Source organism: Dreissena polymorpha, chromosome 14 (assembly GCF_020536995.1).
Source record: "Dreissena polymorpha isolate Duluth1 chromosome 14, UMN_Dpol_1.0, whole genome shotgun sequence".
Lineage (NCBI taxonomy): Eukaryota > Metazoa > Mollusca > Bivalvia > Myida > Dreissenidae > Dreissena > Dreissena polymorpha.
In genome coordinates, this window is record NC_068368.1 from 38,948,062 (window position 1) to 38,969,850 (window position 21,789).

The window sequence follows — 21,789 nt, forward strand, 5'->3', positions numbered from 1 at the left end:
CATAAAATCAATATTAGGTTGTAATAATAGTATGTAATTACGGTTTGGTTTATTCAATATAGGCTATACAATAAAATACAGTCCATGAGTATACGTGATCAAAATATAGTAACATACATACAAATCATACGTATATAAAGGCATGACATGCGGTCAGTATTGAATGTCATAAGTTGTTAAATAAAGTATCAATTATGTGTCCTGGGTGTCCATGTAACCACGTCAAATTGTTCTTAATACCTACATTTAAACGGAATCCTAGATATGCGGGCTTTTGTGGATCCAAGCCTGCTAACATATGACGTAGATTGTCCATAACGATGAAAGTGTCGTCATCACACTTTAGTATCCAATCAAACGAGTCGTTACATTGCTGGTATACGAACTCTAAAGTTTTCCTCACTTTACCAGTTAGGTGTTCGTAACTTTCAGGGACTGGAAGATGAATTGTGTACGGAGACAACGGAGACTCGATTGCGCTGGCTGTGAAGTGAAACATGCATAAAACATTAACTTGCATAAAGTTGAAAATCCAAAAGAAAATAATAATCCTAAATTATCCACCACCACAATTAAAAGTCGCAGTGGTGTAAAGGATACGGTGTCCGCCTAGCGACCGGGAGGCCATGGGTTCGATCCCGACTTGACACCAAGTACTGGTTTCCCCAGGAAACGAACTCGAGAGCATTTCAAATAAGACATAGGCTTTCTATGCAATCGACCATACATAAATAGGTTTAAACTAATGATATTCAATAAATCATCATAATAATTCAAGAAGTTGTTTTGTAGATAAAATTTTTGGTATCATTATATTGATTTGTGTGTTTGAAGCCATGTTTAATGTACGATGCATTTGCTATTATCGTTTAATTTCGCAATACACTACTCTGTCGATTTTTTTAAAAGCATATCTCGACGATGTTAGTTTATTGTAAAGAAAGTCCTCCTTTTGATAAGGGAACATTTAACAAAATATTCATGCACAAATATGATGTTCAGTAGTCGAAATCAAAGTTACACATACATTTACATATAAAGTACATGAGCGAATTAGGCAACACTTTGATCTTTGACCTAGAATTGTGACCGTGTGCCTAAGGTCACACGCATTGTCCATGATACAGCGTTGGAAAAAATAAAACAAATAATCCGAAATAAGGAAATATGAATAATATCAATATTCTAATGAGCGTAAACCGTTACACAACGAAATTAACAGCTTATGACATTTTTCATTCAATTGTTATACAATTCATGTAAAATCGTGCAACATACATAGCAAATAATAAACACGTACATGTAGGGTGTGTATAGCCATGGGAGTAGTAATCAAAAACTAACATACAACACATGTTTCAAATTCAAATTCTGAAAAATGAAAGAAAAGAAAAATACTGTATATACTTCATAGATTGAAGATTCACATTAATGGATATTAACATAGTTTCGATCATATCCCATTCCTGTTTAACTATTAACATTTATTTGTCTTTTACATTCAATTGTTATTGTGACCTTGGCCCTCAATTAGGCAGCGATAAGAAATGGTTGCGACCCATCGATTGGTCATGGGGATAAATAATCCGATGTTAAATACCAATTCTCACTGGAATTTAAAAAGTTACAGGGCAGAAACGAAATTTCATAAACGTTGACCTTTAATTGTAACCACGACCTTTCACCGAACAGCATGGGAGCTTTCCGCGACACATCGTCTAGTAATGACATTTAAAGACAAACAAGATAAGTATTGATGCAAAGCATCAAAGGGCGTCGGGAATTTCAGTGTAAAAGGCACTCAATGAAGTTACATGGAACGATTTTTTTCTACTGTAAATATAAATATATTGGCCGATTATTTTAAACAAAATAGAAAAAGATACTGGTATAACCATTATCTATAATTTTGTGTTATAAACCCCAAATAACCATTATTTATGATGTTGTGTTATAACCCCCAAATAACCATTATCTATGATTTTGTGTTGTAACCCCCAAATATTTCATAGTTCATTTTATTTACATTGGTTTCCTTTTTTTACTGGCATCCGTGTGCAGTTTTCATTAATGGAACAGACCTGTGTAGGTTTTAAAAAATCTGCTTCATCTTGTAAGCGTAATTTCATATTTTTCTCAACTTCAAGGGGAGATGATTCTTAACTTATTCTTACGTTGCTCATTTACGATAGGGGTTGAGTAGTCATTGATATGAAAACACTGTAAAAGTTTGAAAAAAATGAATGAAAACTGTTAATTGCATAAAGAAGCTGCATTTCAAAATACTTTGAAATTCAGTAAAAAATCATAATAGATTTATTGCTCCGATATTCATCATTTTCAATAGGGTTCGAGTAATACTGATATAAAAACACTTAACAAGTTTGGAAAGATTCAGACGAAAGTTGTGAAATCTTTTGAACAAGAAAAAATGGTTTATTTTGTCAAATTTAATAGAAAAAAATCTGGACGTATTGTCCCGATGTTTCTCATTTTTAATGAGGTAAAAATGCTCATTGATATGAAGACACTGTAAGTTTGGAAAGAATCTGATGAAAAATGTTGACATAATCACCTAACCAAGCAGTTTTTCACTTTTATTTTTAAATTCAAAGAGACGTAATTCTGGACTTATGGTCCGATATTGCTCATATAGAGAATTTGCGTTGGGTCCTCATTGACAAAAAACCTGTGCAAGTTTGGGGAACAATCGGATGAAAATATAGGACTTCGAACAACGATTTCAAAATTTATCAAATTCTAAGGAAGATAACTATGGACGTAATGGTCGGATAATGCTAAAGGGTCCATACCACCTGGATAGTAATACGTGTCGCGCTTCGCGCTCTTTATGTGGTTCTTAAAAAAAACTCAGAGGAGTGCTTGACTCTAGGGAAACGGGTTGCTGGGACACAGCTCCTCCTTGAAAAGCGGCTGCTTCCTTTATCGCAACTCATTGTTATAATCAATAATACGTGTCGCGCTTCGCGCTCTATATGTGGTTGGGATTGTACTTAGGGCCTATGATAGACAACCATAAAAATACATGGATAATAGATGTGTTGTTTGCATTTATTTGTTAATATAAAACACGTGTATTTTTTATAACATATCTTAGTGATGCAAGAAATTTTAATTAACGTTGTCACCACGCGGCATCCATTAATTTTAATAAAAATGTCCAATTGTAGTTAAATGGACTTCAAAATGTCTGCATAAAATAAAGCTTTATTATATTTATTAACCTGACTGAAAAATATTGTCGGCCGCCGAACTGTTCCGTTCATTCCGGAACCCGGGATTGAACCGGGGGCCTTTCGATGATTGTTGCGTAAACAACTTCAGTCTAACGCTCTCCCAACAGTGCTATTCCAGCTTACATCATTTATGTACTGCTATTTGGTGAAGTTGTGTATAGCGATCGTTATTATATGTCTATTAATAACCTAATACATTGTACGTTTTCGTACCACTACGCCTTCCAATAAACTTGCTTGCGCGATAGGCCGTCAAATATCGTACTACATTGAGTCTCCACTAAATAAGCAAATTAGAAAAACCACAAAATAAATATATTTTGATTATGTTTTGTTTTTATACAAAACCAGAAAGTTTCGCGTATTTGCCCAGTCCCTGTGATCTTTCCCCTGTGATCAGTTGTGGATCAGTTATTAATTAAAACAATTAGCTTTGCATTTTATCCCATCATCAGACGTGCATTGTCGAAATAAACCACTGTGGAATAAATTTACCTTTATTTCAGCAGTGCTGAAATATAGCTGTCACGCGCGGCGAAGAATGTTCATATTACTCGGAATCAACTATAAAGTAATCATTTTTAGTAAAATCGAATCAGATTCAACAAAACAAACAATTTGATACCAAGATGTAATATAGTTTTATCACATAATTCAACTCAAAAAGCAAATAAACATTATTTACAAATATTAAGTGCGCGTACTCGTGACGCTATTATTAACACGTCATACGACACAATGCATGTAGTTTCACGCTAAAGATGCAGTTGTTTAGTGTCTCTTTTTTTTCATTATTTCTTAAAAATCGGGGACGTAGAGGTATGATAAACGAAAAAACAGGTTGGTTACTGATCTTTTTGTAATGTATTAGGCTCGACACGATTAAAATAATGAAACAATGTTTGCTTAAAATATCTTTGGAATTTTCCGTCTAGTTCGATTTTCCTATTCTATGTTTAAAGAAATAATTTACGACTAAGAAAATTGATGGGATACATCGAATACTAGGTCGGTGCCGAATAAAGCAAAGTTTATCTTGCTCGGCACGAAAATCTGAACCACTCGCCAAGGCTCGTGGTTCAGATTTTCTAAGCCTCGCAAAATAAACTTTGCTTTATTCGGCACCGACCTAGTATTCTCAATATTGGCAATAAATGTTGTAATGAATGTTATAGGCACAAATGCAGTACTTATTTACACTAATTGACACAAAAAATCACCACTATACAAGATATTCTTAAAACAAAAATATATACATTGATCCGTAAATAACTTCTCCTCCCATAAGCGGAAAACAAATGCATTACATACTAGTCGCCGCTCTCCAGAGCGACGCCAATAATACAAGTTATGTTTTTGACTCCCACGGGTTAATACAAGTTACAGAGCGAAAACGCGATTGGTTGCACGATGACATTGCATTGTGACCTAACTGACCTTACATGTCACCGAGGGGCATTGTATCAGGCGACGCATCGCCTAGTAATGGGAAACAATAATCTGAAGTATACTTGAAATCATCGCAGTGGTGTAAAAGTGACAGTGTGGACACGAACTCTGGGCGTAGGACCCAGACGCAAACAAGCACTCACGCAGGCACACACACGCACACACACAACCTTTCACGAACGGAATCAGCGACTACTATATGACCTCCTAGGGGTGCGAAAAGTGCTACTCTCATCGCCAAATGACGTTGTGAAGAAAATGATGCCCCTTAAAAAGCACATTAATATGGTGTTCTTTACATAAAGATCGAATTTTGGGCAGGCCGGAAATTTAATTATTCACAGCTAAATAAAAATGTTGCAACTTACAGTACACGAATAGCTTTTTGTCGCACCGTTTACTCCAAGTCCCATTAACTGCGTTCATTTTATCTTGGGATTCACCGGAAGTCAAGATAATACACAGGATTCGCATGCGATGTATGGTTTTCGTCGGAGATTGTCGTGTAACTGAACACATGCCTACCGGTAGAATTGTCTTTAATTCTAAAATAAAACCGAATAGTGTTTCAATTAGGTGTGTAGATCGGTACAAACAAATAAGCTCTTCCTGCATTGACAAGAATGAATAACTGGTTTAGGGTTAGTTTAATTTTTTAACAAAGGACACGTTTTCATAGTTCGTTGGTATGGTGTAATTATCATTTTAAACAGATTACACAGAAAAAGTATATGCGCACAATTTATTAAATGTTTAGGTATATGTGTAGAAACAGTAAATACTTCGTTATGAATGGCAACCTGCAAAATACTAAAATATAGTTATTGATTTTGTGAGTACTTTTTCTGTGAATTATGTACGTTCTTTATAAAAACTACAACTAATTCGTGCACCGATAATTATATGTTCGTGTAGTAAGTATTGCACATGCTAAATAGCTTGTGCACCGAGAATGCTTTAAAAGGCATTTCTAAATACATGTATGATGATTACCGGGTATAGGATACAAACTCTTTAAATCAAATATTGATCTTGCTGGTTTAACAAACAATATTATATACAAAGTTGGGCGCATATTATGAATAATGAGTGCAGTTTGTTCGTTTATGATTTCATATTGAACAACATCTATGGCTGCTTCTACTGTGACAAATCTTCAGCAAACTTCACATACATCAAAATCAATCTAATATAAGTACAAGATAAGTATTGATGCAAAGCATCAAAGGGCGTCGGGAATTTCAGTGTAAAAGGCACTCAATGAAGTTACATGGAACGATTTTTTTCTACTGTAAATATTAATATATTTGCCGATTATTTTAATCAAAATAGAAAAAGATACTGGTATAACCATTATCTATGATGTTGTGTTATAACCCTCAAATAACCATTATCTATGATTTTGTGTTGTAACCCCCAACTATTCCATCGTTCATTATACTAACATTGGTTTCCCTTTTTTACTGGCATCCGTGTGCAATTTTCATTAATGGAACAGAACTTTGTAGGTTTTAAAAAATGTGCTTCATCTCACAAAATGCGCATTGATAGTGTCACCTAAAAAAGTCCATACCAAAGGGTCCATACCACCTGGATAGTAATACGTGTCGCGCTTCGCGTTCTATATGTGGTTCTGAAAAAAATAACTCCAAGGAGTGCTTGACTCTAGGGAAACGGGTTGCTGTGACACAGCTCCTCATTGATAAGTGGCTGCTTCCATTATCAAAACTAATTGTTACAATGAATAATACGTGTCGCGCTTCGCGCTCTATATGTGGTAGGGATAGTACTTAGGGCCTATGATAGACAACCATAAACAACAACAACAAAACATGCAAAATAGATGTGTTGTTTGCATTTATTTGTTAATATAAAACACGTGTTTTTTTAAATATATTTAAGAGATGTAAGAAATTTTAAATAATGTTGTCACCACACGGCATCCATTAATTTTAATAAAAATGTGCAACGTGGTATTTAGGTCGCATAACAACGCAGTATTTTTTAATTTTATTAAAATAATATATATATATAAATATATATATATATATATATATATATATATATATATATATATATATATATATATAAATTCTCCCCGCCTTGGAATCGAACCCACCAACTCCCGATCGCTAGGCGTACACCTCATCCACTACACCACAGTTAAAGACAAAAATGTTCACTATTAATTTAAAGTTTCACCGTTTCGTAAATTTACCCAGTCCCTGTGATCTTTCAATAGTGCCCAATCCCTGTGTTAAGCTATTAATTAAAAGAATTAAATTTGCATTTTTGGCAATAAATGTTGTAATAAATATAATAGTCACAAATGCAGTTCTTATTTACACTAATTTATACAAAAAAATCACCACTATGCAAGATATTCATAAAACAAGAATATATACATTGATCCGTACAATAACTGCTCCTCCCATAACGAAAAACAAATGCATTACAAACTAGTCGCCGCTTTCCAGAGCGACGCCAATAATTCATATGACAATGTACAATAACGCATCGTTTTTTTCCGGAATATAAGAAGAATCTTTTAGAAAGAAAAAAAGTTAACTGCGTTTAACATTCCGAAACATTAACTCAAAAAATAAAAAAAACAACAATAGAAGCTAACAGAATTTCGAAAATTATCTATGTCACATATGATAACAATTACTAGTAATTGTTTGCTTTATAAAAACAATTGTATTTATTCAAGCTACACATAAACAGTGTTCATGTATTTCGTATTAATCCTTAAGTATAGGTCAATTTTTATTATTTTAAACGCAATTAGCATGAAAATATTTCACTTCTAGTTAACATGTTCGTTGTGCATTTCAATATAATTATATAGCGAAATATTTGTTATTAAGAAATTTACAATTTCTCTTAATTAAAATCAAATCAAACATGCTATATATAGAGAGTTACGCTTTTCGGATTAAAGTGATATGTTTTTTCTTTCAAATGTAAGTCCAGAAGGGGAAATTTACATTTTGTCCCAAACAGGACCTTAAAATTCCCAATTGAATGTTGCAAACAAAGTAAATATTTATTTCTAAAAATCTCAATAACAGGTTCATCTCCGATCGAATTCTTTACGTTAAGCCTTCCTTAATAAACATTTTATTTTCAGTTTAAAATAATTTGTAAGCAAAATACCTCGAAACACTAATTTCCCATGTTTTGTCAAGACATCACGATTTCTCCAATCCAAAGGGACCCAGTCTCATTAAAAAAATGGTGAAAAAAATGCATTATCGAAACGGTTATTTCATTGAATGCAGATTGAACATACAATCCGGACTTATTGTTGATTGTTGTGCGGTCAGCAGATCTATAGGCCTATTGTGTAGACTGTGATATTTTGACAAAACGGATTAACACGAACGTGCTAATGGAACCCTTTACCGACAGACACTATGTACATTGTATTTTTAACCTAGCCACACATCATATTTGCATCGTATAAAATGTCACACACGATTTCTTTATGGTATTAAGTTAAGTGTACATGTGTTTCGTTTATGAACAATAAGTGAAGGGTAAAGCTTTAGCCTAGTGTATTGCATGTGCAGTCCGCACAGGCTATTCAGGTACGACCATGTGCAGTCCGCACAGGCTATTCAGGGACAACCATGTGCAGTCCGCACAGGCTACTCAGGTACGACCATGTGCAGTCCGCACAGGCTATTCAGGTACGACCATGTGCAGTCCGCACAGGCTATTCAGGTACGGCCATGTGCAGTCCGCACAGGCTATTCAGGTAAAACCATGTGCAGTCCGCACAGGCTATTCAGGTACGACCATGTGCAGTCCGCACAGGCTATTCAGGTACGACCATGTGCAGTCCGCACAGGCTATTCAGGTACGACCATGTGCAGTCCGCACAGGCTATTCAGGTACAACCATGTGCAGTCCGCACAGGCTATTCAGGTACGACCATGTGCAGTCCGCACAGGCTATTCAGGGACAACCATGTGCAGTCCGCACAGGCTATTCAGGTACGACCATGTGCAGTCCGCACAGGCTATTCAGGGACAACCATGTGCAGTCCGCACAGGCTATTCAGGTACGACCATGTGCAGTCCGCACAGGCTATTCAGGGACAACCATGTGCAGTCCGCACAGGCTATTCAGGTACGGCCATGTGCTGTCCGCACAGGCTATTCAGGTACGACCATGTGCAGTCCGCACAGGCTATTAAGGTACGACCATGTGCAGTCCGCACAGGCTATTCAGGTACGACCATGTGCAGTCCGCACAGGCTATTCAGGTACGACCATGTGCAGTCCGCACAGGCTAATCAGGGACAGCCATGTGCAGTCCGCACAGGCTATTCAGGTACGACCATGTGCAGTCCGCACAGGCTATTCAGGTACGACCATGTGCAGTCCGCACAGGCTATTCAGGTACGACCATGTGCAGTCCGCACAGGCTAATCAGGGACAACCATGTGCAGTCCGCACAGGCTATTCAGGTACGACCATGTGCAGTCCGCACAGGCTATTCAGGTACGACCATGTGCAGTCCGCACAGGCTATTCAGGTACGACCATGTGCAATCCGCACAGGCTATTCAGGTACGACCATGTGCAGTCCGCACAGGCTATTCAGGGACAACCATGTGCAGTCCGCACAGGCTATTCAGGTACGGCCATGTGCAGTCCGCACAGGCTATTCAGGTACGGCCATGTGCAGTCCGCACAGGCTATTCAGGTACGACCATGTGCAGTCCGCACAGGCTATTCAGGTACGGCCATGTGCAGTCCGCACAGGCTATTCAGGTACGACCATGTGCAGTCCGCACAGGCTATGCAGGTACGGCCATGTGCAGTCGGCACAGGCTATTCAGGTACGACCATGTGCAGTCCGCACAGGCTATTCAGGTACGGCCATGTGCAGTCCGCACAGGCTATTCAGGTACGACCATGTGCAGTCCGCACAGGCTATTCAGGTACGACCATGTGCAGTCCGCACAGGCTATTCAGGGACAACCATGTGCAGTCCGCACAGGCTATTCAGGTACGACCATGTGCAGTCCGCACAGGCTATTCAGGTACGACCATGTGCAGTCCGCACAGGCTATTCAGGTACGACCATGTGCAGTCCGCACAGGCTATTCAGGTACGACCATGTGCAGTCCGCACAGGCTATTCAGGTACGACCATGTGCAGTCCGCACAGGCTATTCAGGTACGACCATGTGCAGTCCGCACAGGCTTTTCAGGTACGACCATGTGCAGTCCGCACAGGCTATTCAGGGACAACCATGTGCAGTCCGCACAGGCTATTCAGGTACGACCATGTGCAGTCCGCACAGGCTATTCAGGTACGACCATGTGCAGTCCGCACAGGCTATTCAGGTACGACCATGTGCAGTCCGCACAGGCTATTCAGGTACGACCAGGTGCAGTCCGCACAGGCTATTCAGGGACGACACTTTTTGCCTAAACTGGATTTTTGATAAGAATATACTGTGCTTAAACAAAAGATGTCATTAAAGCGGAAAGAGCCTTCCCTGATTAGCATGTACGGACTGCACAGGCAGATCTGAGACGAGACTTTACGCACATGCATTAAGCCCCTTTTTCACAGAGCGAGGCTTAAATGGAAATATCTTAAATCAAGACTAGAGAGACACAAGCAACGTATACTGTGTCTTTATGAACATGTTAACGTATATATTCTTATGCGCGCGTGCGCGCGTGTGCGCGTGCGTGCGTGAACTAAAATCATTATCATTGACTTTTTTCATGTCATTGACCTAACAATTATTTGTATATAAACTTTAGTTATGTTCCTTATCTTTGTAAATTATAAAATGTCTGTATTGAGTTGCTTCATTTTGATCTCTTGTATGTGTATATAATCGATTGTTTTTAATTATTTATAATCTGTATTATATGCTATGCTCTTCATGAATGGAGGAAATTAAAAGTCTATCTATCTGTATACTGTGTTTAATTATTACAAGTTTAAGAGGTATAAGACAATATGTCTTTGACATTGCAAATGGCTGGCTGTAAACACTATTTATAGTGTGTTTAGTGCATTTTTGTTTAAGTTTTCTGTGGTCGAATGCGCTACTTTCACGAAATATTAAACAAGTTTTATATGAAATACAATACAATTAAACATTGACTCCTATGATCACGATGTTGATGATGTATACACAAGTATACGGCACGCACCTGGTTTCACATTAGAGAATATCCCCAACGACAAAGAAAACAGACAACACACATGAACATCGCACCAACTACAGCACTGGTGATACGACTGTTTTCAAACACTTTACGCCTTAAATGAACCACCGTTCCTCACTTAAATAAAGGTTTCGCGAACAATATTCTTTTAAAGAGGCCTTTTCACAGATTTTGGCATTATTTGTCATTAAATGCTTTATATTGATAAATGTTAACATTGGATATACAAAATCTCCAGTAAAAATCAAGAATAAAATTTAAAAAAGAAAACAAGAGATCTGTTTGTCAGAAACACAATGCCCCCTAATGCGCCGCATTGATTTTTTTTTACCTTTGACCTGGAAGGATGACCTTAACCTTTCACCACTCAAAATGTGAAGCTCCACGAGATGTAAGTAAGAGATTGAATGGAGAAATGATATTTTTTTTTAATATTTGACCTTTGACCTTAAAGAATGACCTTGACTTTTCACCACTCAAAATGTGCAGCTCCACGAGATACACTTGCATGCCAAATATGAAGTTGCTGTGTTCAATATTAAAAAAGTTATGATAAAACTTTAAATAAGGTTAAGTTTTAGGAAAGAAAAATACAATAATATTTAACCTTTGACCTTGAAGGATGACCTTGTCCTTGACTTTTTTACCACTCAAATATGTTCAATATTGCAAAAGTTATCAAACTTTAACCAAGGTTAAAGTTTTGGGACGGACGGACGGACTTACGGACGGACAGACAGACAGACAGACAGACAGACAGACAGACAGACAGACAGAGCACGGGACAGAGCACGGGACAAAGCACGGGACAGAGCAGGACAGGACAGGACAGGACAGACAAGACAGGACAGGACAGACAGACAGAGGACAGGACAAAAACAATATACCCCCGATCTATCGATCCGGGGGCATAAAAAGGTAGCCCTCAGCAGGGCTCGAACCACTGACACCTGGAGTAAAAACTCCACGACTTAGACCATTCGGCCATCCTTCCTGATGCAATGTTTAGCGTATTTTATACTTTATATAAGCAATCCTCGTACACAAAATATAACGACAACAACAGAACTCTCCAAGTTATTAATTCGTTTCGCTTTATAATTTTCAGGTTTTTAAATCGTCAAAAGATGCATATAATGGCTATTTTGGAGCATGGTAACTGTTCAGTATTACTGTTTCCTCACAAATATCATGACTATAACGAACATTTGCGAATTTAAAACAACTTTTTTTCAATTTTGTCAATTTACCCAAACGTTAAAATGCCCCTTTTATATATGTGTTCCTGTCGTCCATGCACAAGTTCAAACACTTGACTCCGCCGTAACGAGACTATCCGAAAGCTGTGGGCATAAAAACGAATAATGGCATGGATATGCATTAAAACATTATATCTCACATAAAATTGGTTGTTTTAATTTTAATGTTATTATATGGTATTCCTTTATAAAATATTATTTTTACGTCAGAAATCTGCCGGTGATCTTTAAATATTGAATAGTTTAAGCCTTTTGTTGAGTTTTGAAGTGAAATTATGCCAGGTTTGCTGGTATTGATCAAATAATATGCCTTTTATAGTGTACTTTATATTTTTATTTTTGATATTTTCTTGATTTAACCAGATGTCATTTCTGCCAGTTTGTGTGAAGATGTTTTTTTTTTTACATAGTTTATCCATTTAGATTCGAAGTTAGGTAGGTTTAACATGTATTTATATATGAGGTATGCTAATTTATCCTGTTTCCAAGTTAGTAATCTATTCCAGTATGCAACCATTCTGCATTTTATAGTGAGTTCTATAGGGTATCTGCCTTAATCTGCATTTATCATATATAGTGGGGTGCTTTTTCTTAGATTGCAAATTTTTTCAGAAACTCATTGTGTATTTTTTCTAATAAGACAATGCTTTCATAGCCCCATAACTCTATTACATATGTTAATATTGGCAAGATAGTATTATCAAAAAGTTTTAATATCAGATCTATTGGTAAATAAAAGTTTTAATTCTTGCATAGAGTAGATGCATTGCTTTCCTTGCTTGTTGCGTCAGATGTTTCTTTGCGGTTAGGAAGCTACCAGATTTTGCTGAAAAAACACCTAGATATTTGTGTGAGTTAACAATTTCTAGAGAGGTGTTGTCTATTTTAAAAGAGAAGTTTCTATTTTGCCTTGATCCGAAAGTCATTACTTTTGTTTTATCCTTATTTATGTTTTACAATACTCATCAAAGTCATTCAGACAGTTTTGTAGTGTTTCGGCGCTTTCAGCAATTAAGACTGTATCGTCTGCATATAAAAGTACAATTATTTGAGAAAAGTAGCAATATCGTTTTCCGGGTTTGTAAGTTCTATACCATGGTGGCCTTTAGATTCTAAGTAATTCCCATGATCATTTAGGAAAAAGGAAAAGAGGACAGGCGATAAATTTTCTCCCTGACGCACGCCGCAGTTATAGGAGAAAAATGAGGAGTTTTGAGTTCCAAGCGAGTTGCATGAGGAAAATGTGGAGTTTTCGGTTCTAACCGAGACACAGGATTTTATATTAGAGTACATATTCATTATTAACCTGAAAAATGTACCATTTATTTTGTAATTAATAATTTTTGTCCATCAACCCACACGCCAAACAGAATCAAAAGCTTTTGAAAAGTCTATGAAACATACAAAGATTTTCTTTTTGTAGTGCCTTAATATTTCTACTATTGAGTTTAAGGTGAAGATGTGGTCAGTTGTAAAAAATGTTCTAAAGCCAGCCTGGTTTTCAAAAAGTACTTGATTATGTTCAAGAAATTTTCCAAGTCTATCATTCAAAATGGCTGTGAGAAATATACTTACACAACTTAAAAGAGTTATTGGGCGGTAATTTTCTAGAGCTCCAGTATCGCCCTTATTTTTATACAGTGTGATTATGGTCCCTTCAACCCATTGGTCTAGTTATATACCTGTTTCTAGTATAACATAAAATAAGGATACATATAAAGCTTACATCTTTTTTTTTTATTTGATGTATTCATTTACAATTCCATCCAAGCCCGGTGCTTTATTATTCTGAAGTTTATTTATACATTTATTTATTGTATACCTATTTCTTCAGCTGTTATGTTTACATGTAATATATTATTATCATTTTCTATATCAATGCTATTTATTATATGTGACTCATCAGTATCATGGTCCTGGTTGCTATCCTTTTCAAAATAGTTATGTAGTAAGTCTAGAGGTGGTATATCATCCTTTTTATTCTTTGCTTTAACTTTATTTAAGTACTTTCAGTATTCTTTTGGCTGTTTTGTTTGCATGGTTCTAAGTACACTTTCCCTATTTTTGTTATATTTGTTTATGTAAGTATTCATTGTTTTCTTATATTTTTTACATGCTAGATTTGCACAAATTTTATTGAATTCTGTTGGATGTTTATTATATTTTTTCTGGCTTTTACATATATTTTCCTAGAATTTTCACACTGTATGCCAAAGCAGGGTTTGTATTTCTTGCCCTTTCGTTTTTTGCTTATTTAAATTTCTGGGAAGCTTTCCTTAGCACTATTTAGAAGAATACTTGACATTTCATGAGTTATTCTATTTATATTGTTTTGGTTTGCAGTAAAATTGTCAGAACCATGTTAAGTGCACGATTTTGCTTCATGCAACGTGAACTTTTGATTTCCGACGTATTCAAGGATTTATTCTTATACCTTAAGATATCGGCACAAACTGCAAATAAAAACTGTCTTTTATGCACTAAAGATTTTGGCAAATGTTTTCAATAACTTGAGATATTTGCAAAAGGTTCTTAACGATGTGTTTACAATCTGTCCAGCCCGTGCGTAATTCCATGAAAACCCCGTTGATTCTCCACCCCGTCAACGTACCAATCAGATTAATTGAGTTTGCTGCAAGAATGATTATTTCAACATACATGTACTTAAAATATTAGTACATTATTATAACAACATGATTATTATAAGTCATCCGTTCTATGTAAATCTTTCTTTTGCACTTTTTATCGTGTAGCCAGTCTATTTTAGTTTCCTGAATTTGCTGACCATTTAATCCTCGTGGATTGTGTGGTGTAAAGTTATGTTAATGGGAGGCCAATACAGTATTGGCTTCTCAGTATTTTAAAACTAATTAATAAAACTTGAATTGTTATTTTGTGCTTTAAGTTACGACGTGGCCTCTATTTGTATTTGCCTGTTATATTATATACGCCTGTGATTGTGCGTTAAGTTTGCATTTATTTCAAGAACATTAAATGTGCTTCCTACCTTCGTTCACGTGGACAGGTCAGTAAAAACATTTTTAGTATATCAGTTTATAGCTATTTTTAGTCTATTAGTTGACGTTCTTATATTTAGGAATATTGTACTTCCAAATAAAATTTATTTGATTGTTTTTATTATCCGGGTGCACAGGTATTAGAACAGATACAACGTATCGCGATTTTACTAAATAATAATGTTTATAATGTTATCTCTTTTTTTTTTGCTGATGTTGATGTTAACATCCATATATTTCGTTTATGTTTGTATTTACATGAACCCTTGTTCATATATAGTTATATTGTGTTTTGATCTTCGTATCTTGTGTATGGAGGAATAAAAGTAAAAGTGCCTGTTACATGTATATAGTCTCATCCAGAAAGCTTGGCACTGAAGATCGCCCGATCACCTGTCTTGTAAAAAGATCAAACGATTTTTACCGATTTGCATGTTTATAGACGCTAATCGCCATTGTTCAATGACTTGTGTTAGTATCAGTCGAAGCGTTAAATCAATTTTATTGATTCGGATATGAAGTGGTTTTCACTACAAATTTTTCCCGATCGAAGAAGTTTGTATTTGGTACGTCCAATATTGTGTAATGTAATTGATATGCAAAAAGTATAAGATGATTGATTCATATTAAATTAAGAACTTATTCCAACTGAAACAAGCTGAATTGAATTGTAAACATACATATTAATATCCGATTTTAAATTTAAGTCTTATTTAAGAACTGTAAACATTCCAAAGTACAGAATGGCCATCTCAAGATTAAGAGTCTCTGCATATAGGCTTAAAGTTGAAACGGGTAGGTGGCAAAAACCAATAGATATCCCTTATGAAGAAAGAAAATGTCCTCTATGCAATGTTTTAGAAGATGAATACCACTTTGTTATGGATAATACATAATATACTGATGTGAAAAAAGCTTATTTAAAACCATATTATTAAGTAAGACCAAATATGTTAAAGTTTACAGATTTGTTGACCTCTAAAAATAGTAATATTTTTATAAGTTTAGATTTGTTTATTTATAAAGCATGGTAAATAAGAAATACTTATAATACATATTACGATTAGGGTAGGATTTTTGGTATATATTTATGCACAGCCTCTCGCTGTTTATTGTCTTCTCTTAAATACCTAATACTTTGTTTTACAATGTACCGATTTACATTTGATGTTCATAATTTGAATGGCCTGTGACTTTGTTTTATGCATATTGTAAATGACATTTCATGTATACTCATGGGCTTATTGCCTACTGTATTGTCAAATAAATAAAACTATGTATTGTATTGTAACTTAAAGTTTTAAGAAACACAGTTTGTTCACATAGGTGAAGGCTCGATTTTGAAGAGCTCATCCTGTCCCTTCCTCATTTCTTGAAGATAGTCTACACTTTTAAGACATTATCTAATATTATACAAATTACAGCGTTTATTATTCCCGAACACTATATGACAAACGCAAACTATATAATAATAATCTAATTTGAATCTCAAAAAGCATGGCTTATACATGTAAAGCTGTTCGCATTATATTTTTAAAATGTGACATATTAATATGTTAAATATTACCTGTTAGTTCTGATTATCGAAAAATGTTTTACTAGTATATTGTATGTGTTGGTTACTTTTGTTTACAAAACCCATGGTGTTTAATACGGTTTGTGGAAAACTAGTAATCAATGTTAACAAATCAACAAATACTGGCTTAATGATTGCCTATTTAGGAAAGTAGTGTTCATTTTTTATAATAATCATAAGCATAATTTTTCCATATTAAGTCACTTAAAAACAACAAAGATTTGTTTGCAGAAACTATTTGCATTTAGGTTTTGCGGCGCAGTTAATATTTCTTATACCGGAATCCCATCTTTCGACAAAAGTAAAACGATCACGATAACAATAATCTGTACATGTGATCACTTGATGAAAAGCACACTCATTTTGTTATGCGATAGCGTTGAAATTGGGGATATTATTCGCTACAGTGTGAAATGTAAATGGGATCTGCAACATAACTTAATGGCAATATGCTTTCTTAACTTTGCTTTGACACTGATTGTTGATGAGCAAACAGTGTCAATTTGATATTTAGTGCATTCATTATAGATATAAAATATAGAGTTGATATGAAAAATACCCGGTTTGCAGTTTGTATTCATACTGAAAATAAATGCAGATTTGTTAAAACATTCGTGAATTTTATATACTTACTACAAATTACTTTTAATTGGCAACTGCTTTGATTTAATTTAAAGCAAAACAAATACATCTGTTTGTACTGTCTATCCTTACAAATGCATTTTTATTAACCCATTTATGCCTAGCGTCTAGAAAAAGGGCCTTGGCAATCAGCGTAGACCCAGATGAGACGCCGCATGATGCGGCGTCTTATCAGGGTCTGCGCTGTTTGCTTAAAGAGATTTCTGATAGAAATATTCTAAATATAGAAATAAATATACTAGACATCCTTAATTTTGGAAATAAATTGATCCAATTTAGAAGGATGGGAGAGTCCACTAGACATAAATGGGTTAATATGACTTTGTATGATACTATCATTGTCCACTCGTATACAAATATATTTTCATTCAATATAAAAGCTGTATTTAGGTTAACTTTAAATGCGGACAGAACAATCAGATTACAACTTCATGAATTATCAACTCAATCTGTTGAAAATGTCTCATTTTTTTGCTTTTATAAAACATACCATAATAAGACAATTGCTTAGCCTTAACTGTACTAGCTTATGGCATGTGCGTTGCGTGGCGTCCCAGATGAGACTGTGTAGTACGCCCATGTGCGTTGAGTGTCGTCCCAGATGAGACTGTGTAGTACGCACATGTGCGTTGCGTGGCGTCCCAGATGAGACTGTGTAGTACGCAAATGTGTGTTGCGTGGCGTCCCAGATGAGACTGTGTAGTACGCACATGTGCGTTGCGTGGCGTCCCAGATGAGACTGTCTATTACGCACATGTGCGTTGAGTGTCGTCCCAGATGAGACTGTGTATTACGCAAATGTGCGTTGAGTGTCGTCCCAGATAAGACTGTGTAGTACGCACATGTGCGTTGCGTTGCGTCTCAGATGAGACTGTGTAGTACGCACATGTGCGTTGAGTGTCGTCCCAGATGAGACTGTGTAGTACGCACATGTGCGTTGAGTGTCGTCCCAGATGAGACTGTGTAGTACGCACATGTGCGTTGAGTGTCGTCCAGATGAGACTGTGTAGTACGCACATGTGCGTTGAGTGTCGTCCCAGATGAGACTGTGTAGTACGCACATGTGCGTTGAGTGTCGTCCCAGATGAGACTGTGTAGAACGCACATGTGCGTTGAGTGTCGTCCCAGATAAACATGGTTAAAGCATGTGCGAAAAGTGTTGTTGCAGTCCGCACAGGCTATTCAGGTACGACCATGTGCAGTCCGCACAGGCTATTCAGGTACGACCATGTGCAGTCCGCACAGGCTATTCAGGGACAACCATGTGCAGTCCGCACAGGCTATTCAGGTACGACCATGTGCAGTCCGCACAGGCTATTCAGGTACGACCATGTGCAGTCCGCACAGGCTATTCAGGTACGACCATGTGCAGTCCGCACAGGCTATTCAGGTACGACCATGTGCAGTCCGCACAGGCTATTCAGGTACGACCATGTGCAGTCCGCACAGGCTATTCAGGTACGACCATGTGCAGTCCGCACAGGCTATTCAGGTACGACCATGTGCAGTCCGCACAGGCTATTCAGGGACAACCATGTGCAGTCCGCACAGGCTATTCAGGTACGACCATGTGCAGTCCGCACAGGCTATTCAGGTACGACCATGTGCAGTCCGCACAGGCTATTCAGGTACGACCATGTGCAGTCCGCACAGGCTATTCAGGTACGACCAGGTGCAGTCCGCACAGGCTATTCAGGGACGACACTTTTTGCCTAAACTGGATTTTTGATAAGAATATACTGTGCTTAAACAAAAGATGTCATTAAAGCGGAAAGAGCCTTCCCTGATTAGCATGTACGGACTGCACAGGCAGATCTGAGACGAGACTTTACGCACATGCATTAAGCCCCTTTTTCACAGAGCGAGGCTTAAATGGAAATATCTTAAATCAAGACTAGAGAGACACAAGCAACGTATACTGTGTCTTTATGAACATGTTAACGTATATATTCTTATGCGCGCGTGCGCGCGTGTGCGCGTGCGTGCGTGAACTAAAATCATTATCATTGACTTTTTTCATGTCATTGACCTAACAATTATTTGTATATAAACTTTAGTTATGTTCCTTATCTTTGTAAATTATAAAATGTCTGTATTGAGTTGCTTCATTTTGATCTCTTGTATGTGTATATAATCGATTGTTTTTAATTATTTATAATCTGTATTATATGCTATGCTCTTCATGAATGGAGGAAATTAAAAGTCTATCTATCTGTATACTGTGTTTAATTATTACAAGTTTAAGAGGTATAAGACAATATGTCTTTGACATTGCAAATGGCTGGCTGTAAACACTATTTATAGTGTGTTTAGTGCATTTTTGTTTAAGTTTTCTGTGGTCGAATGCGCTACTTTCACGAAATATTAAACAAGTTTTATATGAAATACAATACAATTAAACATTGACTCCTATGATCACGATGTTGATGATGTATACACAAGTATACGGCACGCACCTGGTTTCACATTAGAGAATATCCCCAACGACAAAGAAAAAAGACAACACACATGAACATCGCACCAACTACAGCACTGGTGAAACGACTGTTTTCAAACACTTTACGCCTTAAATGAACCACCGTTCCTCACTTAAATAAAGGTTTCGCGAACAATATTCTTTTAAAGAGGCCTTTTCACAGATTTTGGCATTATTTGTCATTAAATGCTTTATATTGATAAATGTTAACATTGGATATACAAAATCTCCAGTAAAAATCAAGAATAAAATTTAAAAAAGAAAACAAGAGATCTGTTTGTCAGAAACACAATGCCCCCTAATGCGCCGCATTGATTTTTTTTACCTTTGACCTGGAAGGATGACCTTAACCTTTCACCACTCAAAATGTGAAGCTCCACGAGATGTAAGTAAGAGATTGAATGGAGAAATGATATTTTTTTTTAATATTTGACCTTTGACCTTAAAGAATGACCTTGACTTTTCACCACTCAAAATGTGCAGCTCCACGAGATACACTTGCATGCCAAATATGAAGTTGCTGTGTTCAATATTAAAAAAGTTATGATAAAACTTTAAATAAGGTTAAGTTTTAGGAAAGAAAAATACAATAATATTTAACCTTTGACCTTGAAGGATGACCTTGTCCTTGACTTTTTTACCACTCAAATATGTTCAATATTGCAAAAGTTATCAAACTTTAACCGAGGTTAAAGTTTTGGGACGGACGGACGGACTTACGGACGGACAGACAGACAGACAGACAGACAGACAGACAGACAGACAGAGCACGGGACAGAGCACGGGACAAAGCACGGGACAGAGCAGGACAGGACAGGACAGGACAGACAGGACAGGACAGGACAGACAGACAGAGGACAGGACAAAAACAATATACCCCCGATCTATCGATCCGGGGGCATAAAAAGGTAGCCCTCAGCAGGGCTCGAACCACTGACACCTGGAGTAAAAACTCCACGACTTAGACCATTCGGCCATCCTTCCTGATACAATGTTTAGCGTATTTTATACTTTATATAAGCAATCCTCGTACACAAAATATAACGACAACAACAGAACTCTCCAAGTTATTAATTCGTTTCGCTTTATAATTTTCAGGTTTTTAAATCGTCAAAAGATGCATATAATGGCTATTTTGGAGCATGGTAACTGTTCAGTATTACTGTTTCCTCACAAATATCATGACTAAAACGAACATTTGCGAATTTAAAACAACTTTTTTTCAATTTTGTCAATTTACCCAAACGTTAAAATGCCCCTTTTATATATGTGTTCCTGTCTTCCATGCACAAGTTCAAACACTTGACTCCGCCGTAACGAGACTATCCGAAAGCTGTGGGCATAAAAACGAATAATGGCATGGATATGCATTAAAACATTATATCTCACATAAAATTGGTTGTTTTAATTTTAATGTTATTATATGGTATTCCTTTATAAAATATTATTTTTACGTCAGAAATCTGCCGGTGATCTTTATATATTTAATAGTTTAAGCCTTTTGTTGAGTTTTGAAGTGAAATTATGCCAGGTTTGCTGGTATTGATCAAATAATATGCCTTTTATAGTGTACTTTATATTTTTATTTTGGATATTTTCTTGATTTAACCAGATGTCATTTCTGCCAGTTTGTGTGAAGATGTTTTTTTTTACATAGTTTATCCATTTAGATTCGAAGTTAGGTAGGTTTAACATGTATTTATATATGAGGTATGCTAATTTATCCTGTTTCCAAGTTAGTAATCTATTCCAGTATGCAACCATTCTGCATTTTATAGTGAGTTCTATAGGGTATCTGCCTTAATCTGCATTTATCATATATAGTGGGGTGCTTTTTCTTAGATTGCAAATTTTTCTCAGAAACTCATTGTGTATTTTTTCTAATAAGACAATGCTTTCATAGACCCAT

At 36.3% G+C, this 21,789-nt stretch overlaps 1 protein-coding gene across 2 annotated transcripts in view; it reads right to left on the reverse strand.

Annotated features, from left to right (window-relative positions):
* LOC127858014 (glycoprotein-N-acetylgalactosamine 3-beta-galactosyltransferase 1-like) overlaps positions 1–21,789 on the reverse strand; it is a 40,613-nt gene that overhangs the window by 4,447 nt on the left and 14,377 nt on the right. Inside the window, exons 1-3 of one of the 2 annotated variants that reach the window (XM_052394855.1) lie at positions 7,866–7,969; positions 5,075–5,251; positions 245–483 (exon numbers count right to left, since the gene is read on the reverse strand). In XM_052394855.1, coding sequence (XP_052250815.1) covers positions 245–483; positions 5,075–5,225 — 390 coding nt within the window. In that variant the 5' untranslated portion in view covers positions 5,226–5,251; positions 7,866–7,969. Of the gene's footprint in view, positions 1–244; positions 484–5,074; positions 5,252–7,865; positions 7,970–21,789 lie in introns of those variants that run through there. The other variant, XM_052394854.1, reaches the window with a different exon arrangement.